Below are 21,598 nucleotides of genomic sequence, written 5' to 3'. Positions count from 1 at the left end.
ATCTTTACCTTCATACGTTAGGGATACCACCGATATACTCAAACTACTAGATGGAATTACTCTAGAGGAGAACACATGGTTAATAACGTGTGATGTGGAATCGTTATATACTAGCATTAAACACGAAATTGGTATTAAAGCAGTAGAATTTTTCCTGCAATCAAATAATAATACCAAATTTGGGATGTTCATTGTGGACCTCCTGAAATTCATATTAAAGAAGAACTTTTTCGCCTTTGAAAACCGCTTCTATTTGCAGGTACGGGGCACAGCGATGGGGGCAGCTTGTGCCCCTACTTTTGCTAATTTATATTTGGGGCTATGGGAGAGAGATACAGTCTTTAATGAGGACCTAGCCCAATATACGAATAACATCATAATATGGATGCAGTATATAGATGATATACTCATTCTGTGGCAGGGAGATGAAGAATCATTTAGTCAATTCATCAATATTTTCAATAGCAATGATAATAATTTGAGACTTACATATGAAATGAATAAAGATCAAATAAATTTTTTGGATATCACTATTAGGAAAACAACTAATGGCCAGATGGAAACTGACCTATATAGGAAGAAGACAGCGACCAATAGTGTATTACACAGGGATAGTTCACATTTTCCACCCGTGGTGAATAATATTCCTAAAGGAGAATTCCTTAGATTAAAAAGAAATTGCTCCAATCATGAGGATTATGACAAACGTGTAGAAGAACTAAGTGCCAGATTGTCACAACGGGGGTACAGTAGGAGATCCATTAAAAAGGCCATTTCTTCAGTAAGAACTATAGACAGAACGGATCTTACATATCCTAGGAATAAGATCAAGCCTGACAATAAAATTCGTTTTGTTGGAGATTTTTGCCAACAGTGGAAGCAAATTCAGATGATTATACAATGGCATTGGCCGATCTTGATGTCGGATGAACTACTGGCCAAATCATTGGGTGAGAAGGCCAACTTTAGTTGGAGGCGAGCACCCAACTTAAGAGATAAACTTGTACAAAGTCATTTTGTTTCCAAAAAAAGAATAGCAAATATAAAAGGATCATACAAATGTGGGTCATGTAAAGCATGCTCAATAATGGCCAAAACCACACAAGTATATGACAGATATGGACATCAACATAATATCAACAGTTTTATTAACTGTAACACGAAAGAAGTCATATACGTACTAAAATGTCCCTGTGACATGGCATATGTAGGAATGACCAGCCGACCTTTAAAACAACGGATCTTAGAGCATGTAGGGAATATCAGACATGCTCACTTGGACCAACAACGTTTCAAACCACTCACCACGGTAAACTGAACATCTACGTGCATTTGGCATAGAAAAAGTATCAATAGGGATAAGAGGAGGAGACATTATGAAGGAACTGCTGAAAAGATAAAGCAGGTGGATATTTTTACTTCACTCCATTATGCCGTATGGACTCAATGAAAATATTAATTATTCTTGCTTTCTGTAGAAACACTTTCTGGAGATCTCAAAGAGAAAAGAACATTTTCCTTTAAAGGAATGAGAACTATTCTCTATATTTTTATACAAACACGAGTCCATAGATGTGCAATAGGGATATACATATGTGTATCTATACTGTTGCATGATCACAATATACTGGGGATATTTTTCTTCACTATACATCAGAAAGAATGGCGAATAGGATTATGTATATCCTCATTTTATCCTAACTGTTTTTGTGGATTTATTATTGTTATTTTCATCATTTTAATTCTATTTATACCCATATAAGAATCATGTCCATGTTTGGATTTATCTAGCTAACCCTATAACATGTTCTTAGGTGTATTATTTAATATTGGGTGCATATGTATAACTATTAAGTCACAATAAGTAACTACATATTATCAAGAATAAAAGATTAAAACTATATTAAAAATTATTAAAATAATAATAAAAAATTAATAAATAATATAAAATAAATAAAGACAAATAATAAAATAAGAGACACTCACTTTATAATTTTTAATAAAATTCAGTTTATTCATTTTGAAAGAGTTAACATAATAACACTAACATATATCACATGTATTATAATTTATAATTTATATTTCACTTTAATAATATTTCTAACATATATAAGAATATACACATAATATTATAAGAATATATGCACAAGTAATATAAAAATAAAAATAAATAATAAACATCCAATAAAGAACAAAAAATAAATAAAAAATAAAAATAAAAAATAATAAAATAAAAAACAGAATAAAAGTTGAAAATAACAAGAAATAAAAAATGAAAATAACAAACAAACAATAAAATGATATATAATCAAATACAAAATAAACAACTTAAAAATAAGAAGGCTAAAATGGAATAATAATGAAAAAATACTCATAAAAATAATAAATAATAAATAATAAACAATAATTCGAAGAATAAAACGTATAATGAACAACCAATACACATGAAAATGAATCAAAAGATAATGAATAGTAAATACCAAATCATAAGTCATAAATAATAAAATGGTTAATGTATTAAAGAGAAGTGAATAAACAAGAAACAATAAATGAAGAATGGATATCAAAATAGAGAATTAATACACTAGAATTTAATCACTGATTTGAATTACTTACCTTATATTTTGGGGTTTCATCTAGCACATATTTATCTCTCTTTTCAGAGTCTTAGGGTTTTGTTTTCATATTTATGCCAATTTATTTTGCCCTTTATTTGTCACTATAATCCCAGTCCCTTTATTATTTATATCTCACTTTAGTATAATTTTAATATGTATTTCCCTTCATGTGGTACTCACATTTTATCCTTATCCATACCTCATAATCTTCTTATCCATATAATCAGTCAATAAAGTGGTTTTCTAATGTATTTGTACATAATCCTATCAATAATCGCTTTACCCCCAAGTCAGCTACTATTTTTCTTTGAAGAAACGGATGTACATGTCCTCAGTATAATGGGATCCTTGTGATCTAACACACAATTGGCTTGAAAAGCCATCAATCAACAACCATCTTATATCATTGGACGCCTACAGTATAAAGGGATAGCTCTATCTCAGATGGGTAATTTCCCATGACTAAGCCGATTACGGCGAAACATACGTCGGGTCACGTGTGACGAGTGACATCACACACCCGGAAGTGTGAAGCCGGTCAGCGGAGTTAGCCGCGATCGTGTCACACTCTATTTAATGTTATAATTTTGAACCTAGCAGTGCGCTTTGTTTAGGGCTCTAACACCAGGGCAATATTGTCTGACAAACAAGAGGAGATTTGAGGTTCCTTCATATCGCTAGTCAGATCTTTACCATCAATATGATCATAGGCAGAACTGACTCAATTCCCAAAATAGCAGATATGTGTGAGAAAGAAATCCTCTGTGGTTATGTCCTAGTTAACCCCTCTCTTTTACACATTGTATGAGATGGTACTAGGTTAGAGTACCAATCCTGAGTTTTTGGAACTATATATACATTTACTTAAGTTCCTTTGTATGTCTATGTCAGACTATTATACCTGAGTGGTTTTGATAATTATAAACCCTACAAGTGCATTCTTACACTACAGTTACTTAATTCAGAGTGGACACACTTGCTGGCTCTATGTGACATACTATGTACCGATGAATATAGGGAATATAATTGAATCCCAATAAATCGTGTTATTTTGAATCTCATTGATACAATGTCCACAATTATGGGTATTATTCCCAGTAAATCATAAGTGTCACAATTTTGTGACCACCGGCTTCCCGGAAGGGTATTTTTAATTATTTCTATCACTTATCTTTATTTTTCATCACTTCTTTATTTTAATATTCGCCGACTGTGATGTTATCTGGCATATCTATTTTCAATAAAATTTGTTTTTAAATATTTTCCAAGGGACTGGAGTGCCTCAATTAACAATTTGTATGGGTAACAGCATATTGTACAAAGAGAAGTTGAAGGACTGGAATTCCCCTACAATGTTTCATTTCCTCCTTCAATTTCTCTAGCTTCTTCTCAAAAAGTCTAATTAGAGGAATTACTTGGCTCAAGATAACAGTGTCTGCACTCTCTTCACAGGTAACTTCTTCGCTGGACCAAAGTACATTCCCGCTCAAATTCTATTCTTCTTGGAGCTGCTGCATTCTCCTACATGCAATTGCAGAATGCCGATAATGACCCAAAATATTTCGGGACACAGACAGCATCTCCTGCATGTCACTGTCATTTATTAAAAAGTTCTGTAGCACCAGGTTAATTGTGTGAGAAAAACAGGGAATGTGATGGAATTTCCCCCGCTGCAATACTCTAACAATATTGTTGACTTTATCAGAATTCACATATCCACAGGAGAGTCCAAGCAGGGTAAGCCATGTTTCAATGACATCCCTTAGTTTTTCATCATCATCTCTTTATTTATATAGCGCCACTAATTCTGCAGCGCTGTACAGAGAACTCACTCACATCAGTCCCTGCCCCATTGGAGCTTACAATCTAAATCCCCTAACATACACACACAGATCAAGAGAGACTAAGGGCAATTTAATAGTTGCCAATTAACCTACCAATATGTTTTTGGCATGTGGGAGGAAATCAGAACACCTGTAGGAAACCCACGCAAACATGGGGAGAACATACAAACTCCACACAGATAAGGCCATGGTTGGGAATCAAACTCATGATCCCAGTGCTGCGAGGTAGAAGTGCTAACCACTTAGCTAACCTGCTGACCACAAACAGGTCAGCGGTATGCCTCTTAGTGAAGCAGATGATACACAGAGTAGCCTCCCTCTGAAAGATCTGGCGTTGTTTGTTAAATGCTGCTGCTGCTCCTGCTGTGAAGGTGATTTACCAACCCAGTGGGCTGTCACTGTCATATAATGTTTAGCTTTCTCAGTTCCGTTTGTTCCCATATCTGTGGTTAAGTCTACAATAGAATGGCATTTTGTATTACAATTATTTTCATTTTTGTATCCTCCTGGTACAGGTGAGGAATTGCTTGTCTAGTAAAGTAGTGTTGAGATTGAATTTGATAAAGGGGACACAGGACCTCAATTAACTGCATTAATGGTGGATATTGGACAAAGATCTAATACTAGTATAGTCGCCATGGCGCCTGTGATCCGCTGTTTGACTGGGTGACAGCTGCCATACTAGCTTCCTCTTGCAATGGATTGTTTAACAGTCAATTGTGGTAAACTACTAGTAGTCTTCTTCTCTGTCTGCTTCTGGGTTGAAGATCCACCCCCAGCAGCAAGAGCAGCAGCAGTGGGCCTAACGCACAAGGATTCATCTGAGGAGTACAGGATAGGGGAGGAGTCATCTAGCATTAGCAACTTGAATGCAGGACTAACTCCGATCACTTGTGAGGATATTGATGATGAAGGCTTTGGAGGTGTAGATTGCAGGTGCTGGGTTCTAGATGAGAGAAGGGAGCTAGTTGATGCTGGACTGCTTGCTGCTATTATTTTTACCATACGTTTCTGATTTTCCCAAGAGCTTGCCATGAACTCACTTCAACTCGCTTCAGCCTCCTTGATGGTTAAGGTCCCTAACTCTACTCACTGTGGCTTTACAAATGCTACAAATATATAGACAGCTGTTGTCAGGATATGGGTAAAAATAATTCCACACATAAGAGGTGTATTTATGCCCAGGCATGACAATGGCCTTCTTCTTATCACTGGCAAGCACTGATTCCACTGGTGCATGACTTGCCACAGTAGAGTTCATTAACAGCACTGTTTGCTTAGGTGCCTTAAGCCCATTGTTAGCTTGTTTTGTGGGGGCCCTAACAAACCAAGCACTTCAGCCATAAAAATGGCACCCCTTGTCACAGGAGCACTTGCTTTGTTAAACTGTACATGTCCTCTTCAATATCTTAAAAAATGGGTGGTGGGAGGGCCAAAGGACAATTCCATCTTGCAACACTTTTCTTTTCTGCCACTGCTGTATGGCAATGTTTCCTAGATGTGCTATGAACTGCCATGTGTTTGTGTCATTGCTCTGTCACTTAGCATCCAGTCAGGTCGCTGCAGTTTTTGTCCAAAAGTATATGAAAATAATATTGTGACCTGTGAGGTGGTCAAAATTGACTGCAAATGACTTTAGTGTTATTTTGGTTAATAATAATGTATGGGGGAAAAGAGAGCAAAATTATGTGATTTTAGCAAAAAAAAATAGTGATTTTAGAAAAAAATAGGGATCCAAAACCAAAACCAAAGCTAAAACACGCAAGGGCAGTTTTGCCAAAACCAAAACGTAAAGTTAATCCAAATCCAAAACCAAAACCAGAACACGGGGGTCAGTGAACATCTCTAGTGCTAATACAGCGATCCTGAGGGACATTCGGATTTGAGTGCAGAACAGTATGCACACTCGACGATATATGGGCATGTTGTCCATAACTGGTAAGGCCAAGAATGCGTTTTCGGCTGCTAAGGTCGAGGAATGGCATTGGTGAGGAGACATGTAGAAGGTATGTGAATTGGTTGGATGGGATGTTGGATTTTGATGCATGTTATTTAGAAACCAGGCCTGAACAGCATATGAACGTCCTTAAATACATTTATCCGATTCAATGTACATGAGGTCCAAGGGAGTTATGTGGTGGATGTATGATGATGCCTTTAGTAAGAAAAAGTATGGGCTGCATGTGATGGCTTTTGGCTAAAAGGATGTTAAGGTGTGGTTTGTCTGAGGGTGGGGCTTCCAGACACAGACAGGGACAGGCGAGTCCTGGCACATCCTTCATATACAGAGATAAGTGCTTTGCCTTTAACAACACTTATTGTGACTAAGTCTCTGCCGTTTGCTTCAGACATGCTTGTTCCAGGTGTAGAGTGGATCTATCAAGGAGGGATTGTATTAGACGCCCGGGTCAGCCACCCACTGAGCGCCCCGCTAAGACCTTATCTCTTGTGGTTTTGTGGGAGTAATTTAAGTGGTTGGGCTGGAATCCCAATAGATGTGTCGGTTCAGTTTTGTACAAATGATTTTTGGATGGTTTCTGGCTACCTATTCATTGGGACATTTGAAGCGGCTCTTCCTATAATTTAAAGTCAGCTCGGAAGAATGTGTGGCCCATTCCCATCCCCTCCCATACCAGACTTGATTATGTCTCCGTCGTGTGCATTTTTGTTAGTGTCTTAGTTTGTTCCTTCACTGGGCCAGGCTTGCTCTGGTGGTAGAGGATAGGAGGGCAGCCTATTGATGGGGATCTTTTGGTGTGATGATGGGGGCTGTAGCCCTGGTTGTGGTTTAAGCAATTGAAGTTTATTATTTTTTTGGCTCTCTCTATGGATTTTTACGGGGCATTCAGAATTAGTGAAGTGGGGGGGGGGGGTTTTCACATTGTACGACCTTGCTTTACAACAATGTTGTTTTTCGCAGGTATAGTTTTATTTATAAGACCCAAAGGTCAAAAACTAACCTGCTTGGTGAAGGGTGTTGGATTACGTTGCTGCGTAGAGACAATTCTGTAGTTTGTCTGATGCTTTTGGCTGGTAGTTAATTAGACATGGTGCCAGCTGTTGGCAATAATTGGTGGAGACATGTTGATGGGTCCTCACTGACTAAATACCTGTTCAAGGTGATTTTTCAATGATATTTGTAAATACTGGGTTTACAGTTGGCCGACTACGGCTCTCTTTCTTTCAGGATCAGTGCTGCCACAGTGGTGGCTGAAAAGTTTGTTGGAAGTCTAGTTGCAACACACATTGTGCTGGCACAACTGAATAACTGCTTCCTTAATGCTTTTACTGAAGTCCTGAGAATCTCAGAACGGAACTCAGGTGAATCACATTGTGTTTACCCAGACAGCTGAGAGGTGCGCACCTCACCTTCACCGAGACGCTGAGACTGAAGCTGGAACTTTTCCCTCCGTGTGGACACCGAAAAACACCAACTGTGTGAGGTCTGCACTAAAATATTGGAGGAGATATACATCTATAGGAGCTCCAATGGGTATTTATCCCAACAGTCGGGACAGCTGTAAATTTATTGAAGATTGGTAGATTCTATGGTCTGAGAAAACATCAGAATTGGGACTAATCTAATCGTGGTTATTTGAGAGGAATTGATATTGATACACATCATATACTCTTTTCAGATTGATTCTGATTAATCTACTGCAATTGTGGTTATTTGAGAGGAATTGCTATTGATATACATTATCTGTTATGTGTTAGCAAGATACACCATCTTTCCAGATTGATTCTGGTGATTTTATGCATTTTTTTATAATAAATATTTATGTTTATTTGCAGACCTTACAATTTATTGATGAACATTTAGTTCACTACAATGTAATTTACCCAATGGATGTTTCATATTCGCGCTGGCTCAATTTTATTTTTAGGAAGTCTAGTTGCTACAAGAAATAAGTTAGGCTCGCAACAAGCAATGTTCCTGCTCAGCTGGGCTAACCCATGATGGGCGTAGCTTGCCTTGTTTTGAGAGAGTATGGAGGTATTTGCCTAATGTTTCCTCAAAATGAAGGGCTTGATTGGCTCGTGGCCCTTCCAGTTATTTTACGGTTTTGCCTTCATATAGATCAGTCCATGCGTCCTTTTCCCTGGCTAGGCAAGCTATGTTTAGTTATTTGTTCACTGACATTGGTTTCCTATAATCATGTTTGGGTTGCTGTTTTTACATGTATCATCATTCCATGTTTTAGGTTTTCGGCAGGACTCCATGAGGATGTGGATGGTAGGACATTTTTTTGTGTATTGGGTCAGTAAAAGTGGTTAAGCTCACAGCACAAGTGTTTACCTGGGGATCAAGAGGGTTCATTGGTAAGGTTTAAGGGGTCTACGATGGGCTTCATTGTTAAGTACCCTGTCCCTGTGTGAAGCCAAGTTTGAACGTCCAGAAGTACTAGTTGTCCATTTTGGCGGCAATGACCGTGATAAATTGAAAGGGTTGGTGCTCATTGTGTGTGTTAAGTCTGATTTTGATGTGATCCTGTCTTGCCAGCCAGGAATCCTTTTAATTTGGTCATATATTATTTCCCATATATGGAGAAGTGCTATTTGTCACTCACCGGACCGTGAGTGCCTCTTCACTGGTGCGTGGCTCTCCAGTATTCCTACCAGCACCTATCCTGAACCGTGGCCGCCCGCCATCCTGATGGTCTGCGCATGCGCAGTTCCTAAGAACTCTTCTGACCTTTGCTTTTAGTTAATTGGTTGATCAGGCAACGCTCCCTATTTAAAGAACCTGTGTTCATTACCTCGTTGCCTGATCTTGGAGTCTCATTCCCTGTGAGTCTCTGAAGGTGTTCCTGTGTACTTCTCCGTGTCTTCAGCTTCCTGCTGATTCCTGATTCCTGCTCAACTCATTGCCGGTTTCCAGACCGCTTCAAGTCTCCTGTGTTCTACTATGTCTTCAGTTCCCTGCTGATTCCTGCCGGTTTCCAGACCGCTACAAGTCTCCCGTGTTCTACTATGTCTTCAGTTCTCTGCTGACTCCTGCTCTAATCATCTGCGGCTTCCAGTCCGCTATTACCTCCAGTGTTCTACTCGTGTTCGCTATCTCCAGTGATTCCTGCATTGCTCATCGTTATTCTACCCGTGTCAAGTTCTCTGCCTATGTGCTAACCCGGACCCTGATTACCGCTACCACTCACCTGTGGTTTCTTTACTCGTGCTGGTGTGCAGCCGCTCAGCTGTTCCTGTATCCTCTCATGGATAGCCTGCTCAACTGAACCACGGTATGCTTACCTTCTATTGACTGTATTCGTTTACTGCATATCCGCTTGGACTCTTCTCCACTTACCCACGGAATCCTCTATCTCGCTGAGACTGTTATTACTCCACATATCTGCTGGGAAGTTTACCTCTTTGTTCAGTCGTGAGATACATATGCTAATTGACCTTCTGCTATTAGCCTGGATTCCGGTAGTGAATTCGTCTCTGTCAGGCAGCGCCTGCCACACCAACATAGACTTGTGCATATTGTTTGGGATCAAGTTCCTTGTGCTCTCAGTGTCTACATTCTATGTTTCCACTCATCAACACTTGTACACCTCCTCACCTATTAAGCAGTGGTACAACTTGCTATACGCAGACCACTGATTTCCCTGCTACCTACCTGCACCTGGACAAGTCCTCTCACCATAAGCAGTGGTACAACTTGCTATACGCAGACCACTGACTTCCCCGCTACCTACCTGCACCTGGACAAGTCCTCTCACCATAAGCAGTGGTACAACTTGCTATACGCAGACCACTGACTTCCCCGCTACCTACCTGCACCTGGACAAGTCCTCTCACCATAAGCAGTGGTACAACTTGCTATACGCAGACCACTGACTTCCCCGCTACCTATCTGCACCTGGACAAGTCTCTTCACCATAAGTAGTGGTACAACTTGCTGTACGCAGACCACTGACTTCCCTGTTACCTTCCTGCACTTCTTCACGTCCATCAAGATCCTCGTGTTCATATCTACCTAATCATTAACCAGATTGCTGCTAGTCATTGACTTTTCTATTTGCATCCTCTCACCATCTGCTGAGTCATATGTTCCGCTAGTCACCCTGCTACCAGAGGACCACTGTGTAACCCACACTACTCTGGTAAGATCATCATCTGGTGATATCCTAGTGCTCGTGACACTATTATTCTGGCACGACTCAATAAGGTCCATTCTAAGGTGAACCGGACCGTCGGCAAGTCTCTGGTGGGTAAATGGGGGTCATGGTGGTCCATCCCAACATTCGGTTTAAGTACACTTACTTGTACAGGTCAGATGACGTGCACCTTTCAGAGGATGGTTTAGTCTGTTTTGTGGATCAACTTTATAGGGGCCTGGATTTGTAAATTAGATTTAGCATAAAAGCATGCCAATCAGCGGCCATAATGACACATTTGGGTGTCGGTGGGGCACTCTCCCTTATCAGGGAGGTTAATTGTTAGTTACACTCCCCCTCAGAGAGATAGAGGGCACTACCTTTTCCAAACAGACCTCAGCTATTGAACCATATAGGTGATAGTGGTGCTAGAAGTGTCTGAGTATATTAGAGTTGCCATAATTTTGCCGTTTGCAATTGCTGATAGCTGATTGGCCACGGCTTTGTGTTTGCCACCACTTTAATTTAATTTCAATAAAATGTTGTGACCTTTCTTCGACAAGCAAGTGTCATGTGTCTTTATTTAATAGGGAAGATAACTCTTGATAGAGGCACTCAGGGAAAAATGTTAATGTGTAAATCAACCTCTAAGTGACTTAACAATTACTCCAGCAATCAGCCAGCTAAACTGAGTCTCCCCCAGGGGATTTCTTTCTATCAGGAGACATGGCTTGTACAATATATATGGTACACCTGATTCTATACACACACAGTCTCCTCCTCACCTCATCTCACTTCTTCATGCTCAGGTAAGACCATTTACTTAATAGCAATAATATATCCACTTTACTTTACTTTAATCTATGTATATATTTTATGTTTATTGGCTGATATATGTGCAAGTAAGCCAATCACAGTAGGCTTGCTCTCATGAGTTAACCTTACACTATAACAATGAAAACTAAATGCTGATTGTTTGACATCGGCCAAGCACTGTGCAAGTTTTCCCTTTCGTTGATAGATCCATCTATAACCATCAATCGTCATAAAGGACAAGATGCAGCGGTTATCAAACACATTATTATATCTTGTCAGCTCTGAGTGTTATTGTCTTTATATTTAGTTTAATTACCATACCTAATTATGACTCGAAAAGGCTGCAATTAAAGTTGATAATTATAGAATAGCTATCAGAGTCACTTATGGCTCAATATACATTAGTGTCACGCATGGTCATCAAAATCATCCCATATTTCTGCATTATGTTGCTGAATGTGACTGTTCCCCATATTTATATTTAAGGTGACTCTGTTATAACTGCCGTCCATTATATGTCTGACACATTCTGTGTTTATATTGTGGACAGTTATATACAAATATATACAAATAACGCTATGTGCACAGCGCAGGTTTTTTTTTAATTATTCGTCTAATAGCACTACAAAGAGAAATGAATAATATATTGAAAGAAAATATGCAACTAGGCATTAGAATTGTTTCTCTATTTAAAATAGACCGGAAAAACACATCTACTTATCTATGTATCTATCTATGTATCTATCTATGTATCTATCTATCTATCTATCTATGTATCTATCTATCTATCTATCTATCTATGTATCTATCTATCTATCTATCTATCTATCTATCTATCTATCTATCTATCTATCTACCTATATCTATCTATCTATCTATCTATCTATCTATCTATCTATCTATCTATATCTATCTATCTATCTATCTATATATATATATTTGTATTCTGGCGACATACAAATAAATGTTGATGATGATGATATATATACAGGGCCCTAAACGTGTACAGTTGTATGTTTGTGCGGTTGCGCTCTTCATGGTTGGTGCATATATTATAGGATTTTGGTGGCATATTTTAGAATGATTTTTTTGTGGAAAATTCATTCATACACAGGAAGGAAGATTACGTCTGCTGTATTATAGAGCTTTTTTTTTTAATGAAAATTCAAACCTAATAGCGAATGCATATTCTGCTATCCAAACAAATTCTTGTGCTCATGGTTAGGTGTAAGTATATCTAGGTGTAAGTATATCTGGGTGTAAGTATATCTAGGTGTAAGTATATCTGGGTGTAAGTATATATAAGTGTAAGTGTATCTGGGAGTAAGTATATTTGGGTGTAAGTATATCTATGTGTAAGTATATTTGGGTGTAAGTATATGTAAGTGTAAGTGTATCTGGGAGTAAGTGTATCTGGGAGTAAGTGTATCTGGGTGTAAGTATATCTAGGTGTAAGCGTATCTGGGTGTAAGAACACCTTACGTTAACCTGGCGCATATGCGACTGGTGAAGTGTTAGATACATCTTGAGTAATCTCCAACTCGGCATATGGGCATAAATATACTATTTTTAAAAAAATGTTGCTGGTCTGTCGAAGTAATAATTAACAAAAACCCTATATCACTAATTAGTTCAATAGAATGAACCAATGAACTTGAATTTTGTTTCTGTGCTTTTAATAGAACAGAAAAAAAACACATATTATATAACAAGAGACATGTTTTTAGCACATTTCCATTATTGCAGAATTCATAAACAAAACAGGTTATATAATTGTCATGTGATTTTATTTCACAATATCGCCAGATATGGCCAAAGAAATATTGGCAACATATAGGGTCAAGATGGCCCGTCCAAAAGAACATGTCACATTGCCAGCAGTGATGTAAGCTGGGAAGGTGTGTTTTAAAGAAATAGGGAGCAACATTTTCTATAAAAGAATCAAATATAGAGTGTCAATTGGTGTGAAGATACCGGGTTTATCTGGACCAATGCTACACACTTCACGCTGGCTGGCCACCCACGGATGCCTTCCTATGCCAGGGAAGTCTACCCAGTACCTTCTAGGATTCATATGGTCACTCAGGCAAATGCAGTTATAAAAATACAACAGTATATTTATTGTCATACAAACAACACTAGAATATTATGGGGGGTATTCAATTGTTGCTTTTAACGCGCTAAAACAAAAAAACCGAGCGCTCTAAAAATATTAGCGTTAATACGGTAATTACTCGCTAGATTTGGGAGCTGCGAGACAAAATTCAGCGAGTAAACTACCGTATTAACGGTATTTACGCGCATATTACCGTATAAACTGTAATATTTTTCCAGCGCTCGTTTTTTTTTTGTTTTAGCGCGTTAAAAGCAACAATTGAATACCCCCCTATGTACACACAGTAAGTAAATGCCAGGCAGGATTACCACACCATCTGTCCCTCACCCCAATAGCTTAAGGAGCAATAGTCACCTGGCTGTTCAGACTTCACGATCCATGGATCTCTCTCAGCTTCATATATATAGACTCTAGTCAGAGAACGACAACTCAAAAGCTAGATCTTGCAGTCTTCACAAATGAAATCCCAGAACGAACACCCCCTCCCCCCTTGGAGTGGTTCCTTATATCTTGGGTCTAATTTCCACAGTCTTTCCCCTCCCTCTGCAAACCCCTGGGTCTATTCTCCTTAACCATTGGTCAGTGCTGAACTAGGGGGGGAGGGGGGTTGGAGAGGGAAGTGAAGATGAGCTGGCCTTCCACAAAACCTCCCCTGTTAGATGGCTTGTCTGGGCTAGCCTGGTGAGAACAATGGAGACTAATTAGTTTTCCTACTCCAGCATCTTACAACCTTATCCCTACCCATAATCCCCCTGGCTTCACTTTAAAGACAATGAATAGCAATCTTACTGCAAGTCATCAATATACAATACACAATATACATATGTACACTGAACTACAATGTCCCCTTAGGCACATGTTATTGGACAATGCAGTTGTAGTCTGGTGAGCTGGGGAACAAAAGCATGGGCTATAAAAAGTACTTGCTATAATCTACATTATATGAGAAATGAAAAACCAAATGCTCACAGGGTTATCACACTCATTTCATCACATATACCTCCCCCACTTTTTTAGCCCTTGTTCCCCAGTGGCTCCCTTGCCCCAAGTAATCCTTTCTCCACTCCAAGTCCAAAATTTCTGGCCTGCTGAGGTTTCTCCTGGGTCTGATGGTAAGGTAGACAGCAGTACACAGTTCCTCAATCTCCCACCCGGTTCCCATGGCTGGAGGCATATCATCCCACCCAGCTGGAGTGAGGGTCTATGCTGCCCTGTGTCATAAGATGAGTCAACAATAAAACTGGGCCACTCCGTTGCACACATCCATGGTAGAAGAGTTGTAGTCTAACATCCCTTGGGTGCCTTGTCTACCCTTAATTGCCCAACTGCAAATAGTCCCTTGGCCTGTCCTCTGTTTCTGGAGGCCATGCTCCCCTCCCCCACATATTCGGGGGGAAACTGCCAAGTGGCAGAAAAACTTTCTGGCACCTTGTCCGTTTGTTTCTGGCAATGATCCAATCCCCCCTCCCCCAAACACTCAAGGGACAACTGCCCAGTGGCAGGCAAATGTGGTGCCTCCATTAATTCTTCGCTTATTGGGAATCCTCTGTCCCCCTCCGAAACCACATGTGGGTGCCCCTGTAAGTATGTTGGTGTGCATCTCCCCTCCCCTGCTACCACATCCAACTATTGCACTACTTCCCTCGCCTTTGGCGCATCGGGGTAGTGTGAATCCTCATTGGACACAGACTTGTCCTCCTGGCAGCAAAACAAAGTGGATGGTCCAGTGCAGGCCTCTGGTATTAGGTCCTGGATTGCGATGATTCAAAGCTTGTGGGGCTGGTAAATCTTGCTGTGCTGGTGCCCTCTCACACACCCACTCAGTTAACATCTCCTCATCTGCCAATTCTGCATAGGGAAAGGCATAAATGTAATTTTCCCAGGGCCCCATGATAGTGGCCTCTGACATGACAATTCCTTTATCCTCTCCCATTAATTCTGTCATACAGTCTGTAATCATGATTTCTGATGAGATCATATGTTGAGCAAGTTTATGATTTTCTTCAGCCACAATTGGGTACAGCTGTACATCACTTGCCCTTGAGAGCACACATACGGTATCCTGCGTTAGTTCATTAAACAAAACATTTTCAGGCACAACAGGGGTGGATAACTGGTCTTTTCTGTAATTCTGTTTTAACTCAGACACAGTCTCAGGTGCCAATAACACTGGCAAATTATCAGAAGATGCTACTACATGGTACTTACTTGGTAGCTCTTTTCCATCCAAGTCACCAAATGGAGGATTTCTCCTAATCCTTTCTGAGTAGTCAGAGGTAACACATCCTCACCAAACAGTTCTTCTCCAGTCTCCCCCAAGATAGTAGCTTGGGCAACTGTGTATAATCCACTGGGATGGACCTCCCCCTGATTAACAGACCGAGCAGCCATTTTTTTAGAGTGTGACAAAAGATATTGCAATTGGCATTTTTCAGTATTCACTCGATAACACTGATCCTGCACATTTCAGTGTCCGTAAGTCCTTGTCGCCATACCTCATACTCTGCTTCTTCAAAACTCTGTTGCAGACATTGCATTTGTTCCCAGAGAGGTATGCGGGGACCTAAAGTGAGCATCCATTTCCTATAGACACTAAAGGCATTGATGGGATTCTCCTGATCTTTTAAAAGACGTTTGAGGATATCCCTGTGCATGCAGTACAGGTAAGGTACACCCCGGATCTGGCATTCCACTATCAGCTCCTCCACACTCATTGTCTCTAGTGGATCTGTAGAATCTGCTAATGGGACAGATTCTATTAGTACATTTGCAGGGGATTCATCAGGCATGTCCCTGTGCTGTAACAGTCCATTTCCGTCTTGTTTATACTGCTGTTTATTGTCATAACTGGATTTCCCTTGGCCAGATTCTGCATAGTACAAATAACTTCATGTGTAAAATCATCCCATTCTGGTTCATCCTGAAAATTACAGGCACTTGCTTCCTCTTTCAACATAAGGAACACATCCAACTGGTTCTCCAATTTCTCCTGTAGACTGGCTCATTCCCACATAATAATCTTTGGGCACTCCTCATCCCAATAATCCAAAATGTGCTGCATTGTGGTGGGGTGGTGCAACACATACATATCCCCATCCTGCAGACTCTGCCACAGTCCTTCATCCCAGTACACATTTCTCCTGGTTGTACTGGACTGCTTCATTCCTTCCTTTAGGAACTTTTTCAACAATGGGCTGTGATCTGCTCTCTTGTTCCCAGAGCTCACACCAATTTACTTCCAGGGATCACCTCACTGTGATTTCCTCTCTTTTAGACACGGTTCCATCTTCCTCTCTCCTTTGGCGGGGTGCACCTCCCCTTATCAAATCGGCACTTAGGCGGCATCTTCCCTCGCCTAAAGCCCACAACGCTTTTCGTGACACTTTCTACCTTAAAACCTTTAGGAGTTAGTTCAGGATAATGTGGTAACTGGTTTCTAGTGCTAACTGCTTTGCAGAGCCCTGGAATTTATCACGATACAGTTCCCCTGCAGCTCTACCCAGTGAGGACCTGGGACTGAGTGACCCCACTACTTGCCACCAAAAATGTGAAGATACCGGCTTTATCTGGCCCAATGCTACACACTTCACGCTGGCTGGCCACCCACGGGTGCCTTCCTATGCCAGGGAAATCTACCCAGTTCCTTCTAGGATTCGTATGGTCACTCAGGCAAATGCAGTTATAAAAATACAACAGTATATTTATTGTCATACAAACAACACTAGAATATTATGTACACACAGTAAATAAATGCCAGGCAGGATTACCACATCATCTGTCCCTCACCCCAATAGCTTAAGGAGCAATAGTAACTTGGCTGTCCAGACTTCACGACCCATGGATCTCTCTCAGCTTCATATATATAGACTCTAGTTAGAGAACGACAACTCAAAAGCTAGATCTTGCAGTCTTCATGAATGAAATCCCAGAATAAACACCCTTCCCCCTTTGGAGTGACTCCTTATATCTTGGGTCTAATTTCCACAGTCTTTCCCCTCCCTCTGCAAACACCTGGGTCTATTCTCCTTAACCATTGGTCAGTGCTGGACAAGGGGGGGGGGGGGTTTGGAGAGGGGAGTGAAGATGAGCTGTCCTTCCACAAAACCTTCCCTGTTAGATGGCCTGTCTGGGCTAGCCTGGTGAGAACAATGGACACTAATTAGTTTTACTACTCCAGCATCTTACAACCTTATCCCTACCCATAATCCCCCTGGCTTCACTTTAAAGACAATGAATAGCAACCTTACTGCAAGTCATCAATATATAATACACAATATACATATGTACACTGAACTACAATGTCCCCTTAGCCACATGTTATTGGACAATGCAGTTGTAGTCTGGTGAGCTGGGGAACAAAAGCATGGGCTATAAAAAGTACTTGCTATAATCCACATTATGTGAGAAATGAGAAACTGAATGCTAATAGGATTATCACACTCATTTCGTCACAATTGGCATTTGAGACCCTGGGCGTATGTCTGCTTCACCCAGTATGGCTGTATCTATGTATAATAATATCATTTTAATAATAAACTATAGAAATATTATATTTTGGAAACCTGCTCATCTCATTTATTATTTAAAGAGAAGAAAAGAGAAAATCTTATACAGGTCCTACACTGACCTATATGCTTCAAACACCAGTAAAATGCAGTTATAATCAGATACACTGACTTCCAATGTAAATGAGGCTTAAATCTATCAAGGGCTGGCTTGTGAGCTACATCCAAGCTACTTTATGTCGGCCTAAAAGACAGCTGCCATGACAACTCAAGGAAATATTTTAAATCAAATTCAGATTAGAAATAAGCCTGTGCTTGGTTAGTCTCATATACATGGTATCAACTGCACAGCAATATAAATGCATTACCTGTAAGGTAAGTACATCTGATTTTAGCTCAATGGTGTTTGAAGCATATAGGTTAGTGTAGGACATGCATACAATATGGTACTCTTGATGCTGGGATGCAGGCTTACATGTTTTGATCAAAATATGAACCAATAGCTCATGATTTCATTTTGCTAGATACACATACATATGCATTGTTAAGGACAAGCTCCAACAATAATTGTCTTGTTTTGTATCCATACAGTGCATTTATATTGCTGTGCCGCTGGTACCATATGGGATTAACTGAGCATGGGCTTATTTCTTCTCCAAAATAGAATGTGAGCTTGGGTTGAAGATGTATTTTCTATAAAGGATTGTGATACTTGAGCATCAGATTAATTCAATGGCCTTAAGTCTAGCGATCTTATAGGATGTTGTGACAGGATGGATCTCCTTTGCCACCCTGTCTATTGTGTTGATGGGGACCGGCTGGGCTTGCCTTGCCACCGTCCCCTTTCTTTCTCCCAAATGTGCTTCTAACCACAGTAGGAGGGGCCTGTTGCCACCACTAGGCTCCTTCACCAGCACCTAGAGCCGCGTCCTTCTGGTTAACTGTTGCTCCTAGTGTACCCCCTCGCTGGGCACCTGGGCTGATACACCTGACCTCTTCCTTTAGATCAGGGTTGCTGCATATGGTTCCCCTGGGCAGAGCTGCAAAGTAGTAGGCAGAGGGTTGGTACTGGAATGTTGGGTCCCTAAATCAGAACAGTCGGATAACGGATTAGATTGGGTCTAATCTGTAGGTCACGGGAATTACAGCAGGTAAGTAGGCGTCAAAGTAGGTTCCTTAAGCAGTGCTGTTTATTAGCTAAGGAAGTCCTAAAAAGGACAGTTGCACACTAGTTTCAGGTGCTAGTGATATCCAGAAAGTACAGAGACGGTATAATACATTATAAATTAATATATTTCCTATACCGAAATACACACAATATAAAAAAATATCACTACATGTGCAATGATTTACAGAGGTGCCCTCCACCCTTAATTAAGATAAATATCTGCAATAAGTTATTCCTATGTGATCCAGCCACAATGTTGTCTACTTAGAAAGCAACATACTGGATGCTGTGGATCTAAGGGAACATTTTCTTGTTTTTTTCCAGTTTGCCCAGTGTAAATACGTGATTCACTTTTATAGAGCAGCTAGAATAATTTTCATCAGCATATTTGACCCAAACTTCATTTTTATTTTAGAGTCACTTAACTTTTCATATTTCATTCATTCTTACAGCATTAACTCATATAACATGCAATTTATATATTGTGTACAAAACTCTTTGTCGCAACAGAATTGAGGACATTCAATGCTTATTTTTGCTTTTTGATACAGGCAACCAAAATACTATGGAAATGTCAAACTTGACCAGTTTCCACCCTGATTATTTCCTCCTGATGGGGATTCCTGGTCTGGAGGACTCACATCTCCTACTGTCCATCCCATTCTGCATCATGTATATTTTCACTCTACTGGGGAACTCCATCTTGCTATTGATCATAGCATCCAATGAAAGCCTGCACCAGCCCATGTATATGTTCATCATGATGCTAGCAATCAGTGACATCCTTCTGAGCTCTTCTGCTGTACCAAAGACCCTTTTTATTTTTTGGTTTAAGTATGGAATAATCTCTTTTAATGGATGTCTCACCCAGGTATTCTTCATTCATTTCAACTTTGGGACAGAATCAGCCATTTTGCTCACCATGGCTTATGATCGATACTATGCCATATGCCATCCTTTAACATACTCGGCAACCCTCACCAGCTCATTCATAAGGAAGACCGTGATCATGGCCATTTCCAGAAGTATTTGTTTGGTAACTCCATTTGTCTTTCTTTTAAACAGATTACCTTACCAACAAAGCAATGTGATAGAACATACATACTGTGAACACATGTCCATGGCCAGGTTGGCTACTGCGGACATACTGGTCAATGTGGTGTATGGTCTCGTTATAGCTGCCTGCGCTACAGGTGTGGACATCATCTTTATTGCCGTGTCCTACATTGTCATTATCAGGGCTGTTCTAAGAATCCCGTCCACAGAGGCTCGTGTCAAGACCTTCAATACATGTGTGTCTCATATCTGTGTTATCTTTCTCTTCTACACACCTGCATTTTTTACTTTCATCGCTTACAGAGTTGGCTATAAAAACATTAAGGTTCATATTCTCTTAGCCAATCTCTACGTTGTTGTCCCACCAATGATGAATCCAATTATCTATGGCGTAAAGATAAAAGAAATCCGACAGCGCATATTTCACGTCTTTTCTAGAGTAAAACCTGGAGATCTCAATGTGAGTAAATTCCCGAGGAAAGGCTGAACTTGGTCAGTCCAGCTCCATTTCATATTGTGGAGAAATGTCAGGTACTTCACTACTAATTGTCACTTGAGATTTGAGCTGAAGAATTCTGCCAGACTTCATTGTTTCAGGTGTTTTTCCAGCTTTTGTCCTAACTTTTACATTACGTCTTAGAATAATGCCACACTGGTCGGACAAACTCCTGAATCTTCCTTTTGCTGACCGTACCCAAATAATTTATGAAATTGTTTTAAATTTAATATGATGCCCAGTTAAAGGGGAATAAAGAAAACTTGCCTCTGATTTACGTCACTTAATGGATCTTTTAACTTTAAACTGTTAAATTCACTAAGTGGTTGTTTATTGTGATTATTCCCAATATCTCAATGCTGTTCCAGATTCCAGGTGTTACTTAGACACAAGAAGCAGAGACTTCTGTGATCTCCAATACAGAATAGTAACAGAGAGGGTAAAGAAATGCAGAGAACAGTATAACCCTGAGGATATGCAATACCACACATTGTAAACCTAGTATAACATTTTAAATACTCTAAATTCCCTTCTGCACAGTTTAACCTTAATAATTGTAATTATAATAATCATTTCAGACCTATGAAGAGATACAATCTCCCCATGTGACACATTTATTTTTTACACAATCACAAAAGAAAAATAGTGATCGACTCCACGGTGCAAGAGATACTTTGGTGTTTCCCAATCAGAGTAGTGAGTACAGTAGGAAGTATAACTGTGACAGTGCTATAGTGAGTGTTAAATTATGTGATGTTTTATGAGAGCATAAGAGTCTGTATAGGGGCAAAATTACAGCCAGAAAATGAGGTTGAATATGGTTGAACCTGTTCAACTTTCTCACACTTCAGCTCAAATTTTTAATTCGGTCAAAAATT

At 39.9% G+C, this 21,598-nt stretch overlaps 1 protein-coding gene across 1 annotated transcript; it reads left to right on the top strand.

Annotated features, from left to right (window-relative positions):
- Nucleotides 1-19,733: 19,733 nt before the first annotated feature.
- Nucleotides 19,734-20,711, top strand: LOC142139742 (olfactory receptor 52Z1P-like). Its single transcript, XM_075197611.1, has one exon. It carries the CDS (start codon nucleotides 19,734-19,736, stop codon nucleotides 20,709-20,711), a length of 978 nt encoding a protein of 325 aa, XP_075053712.1.
- The last annotated feature ends 887 nt before the right edge of the window (nucleotides 20,712-21,598 follow it).

Source organism: Mixophyes fleayi, chromosome 2, assembly GCF_038048845.1.
Source record: "Mixophyes fleayi isolate aMixFle1 chromosome 2, aMixFle1.hap1, whole genome shotgun sequence".
Taxonomy (NCBI): domain Eukaryota; kingdom Metazoa; phylum Chordata; class Amphibia; order Anura; family Limnodynastidae; genus Mixophyes; species Mixophyes fleayi.
This window is presented reverse-complemented; position numbering and strand designations above follow the sequence as displayed.

What these genes read in the sequence shown, in the direction of transcription:
- LOC142139742 (XM_075197611.1), top strand. Translation starts at nt 19,734, where the DNA reads ATGGAAATGTCAAACTTGACCAGTTTCCACCCTGATTATTTCCTCCTG.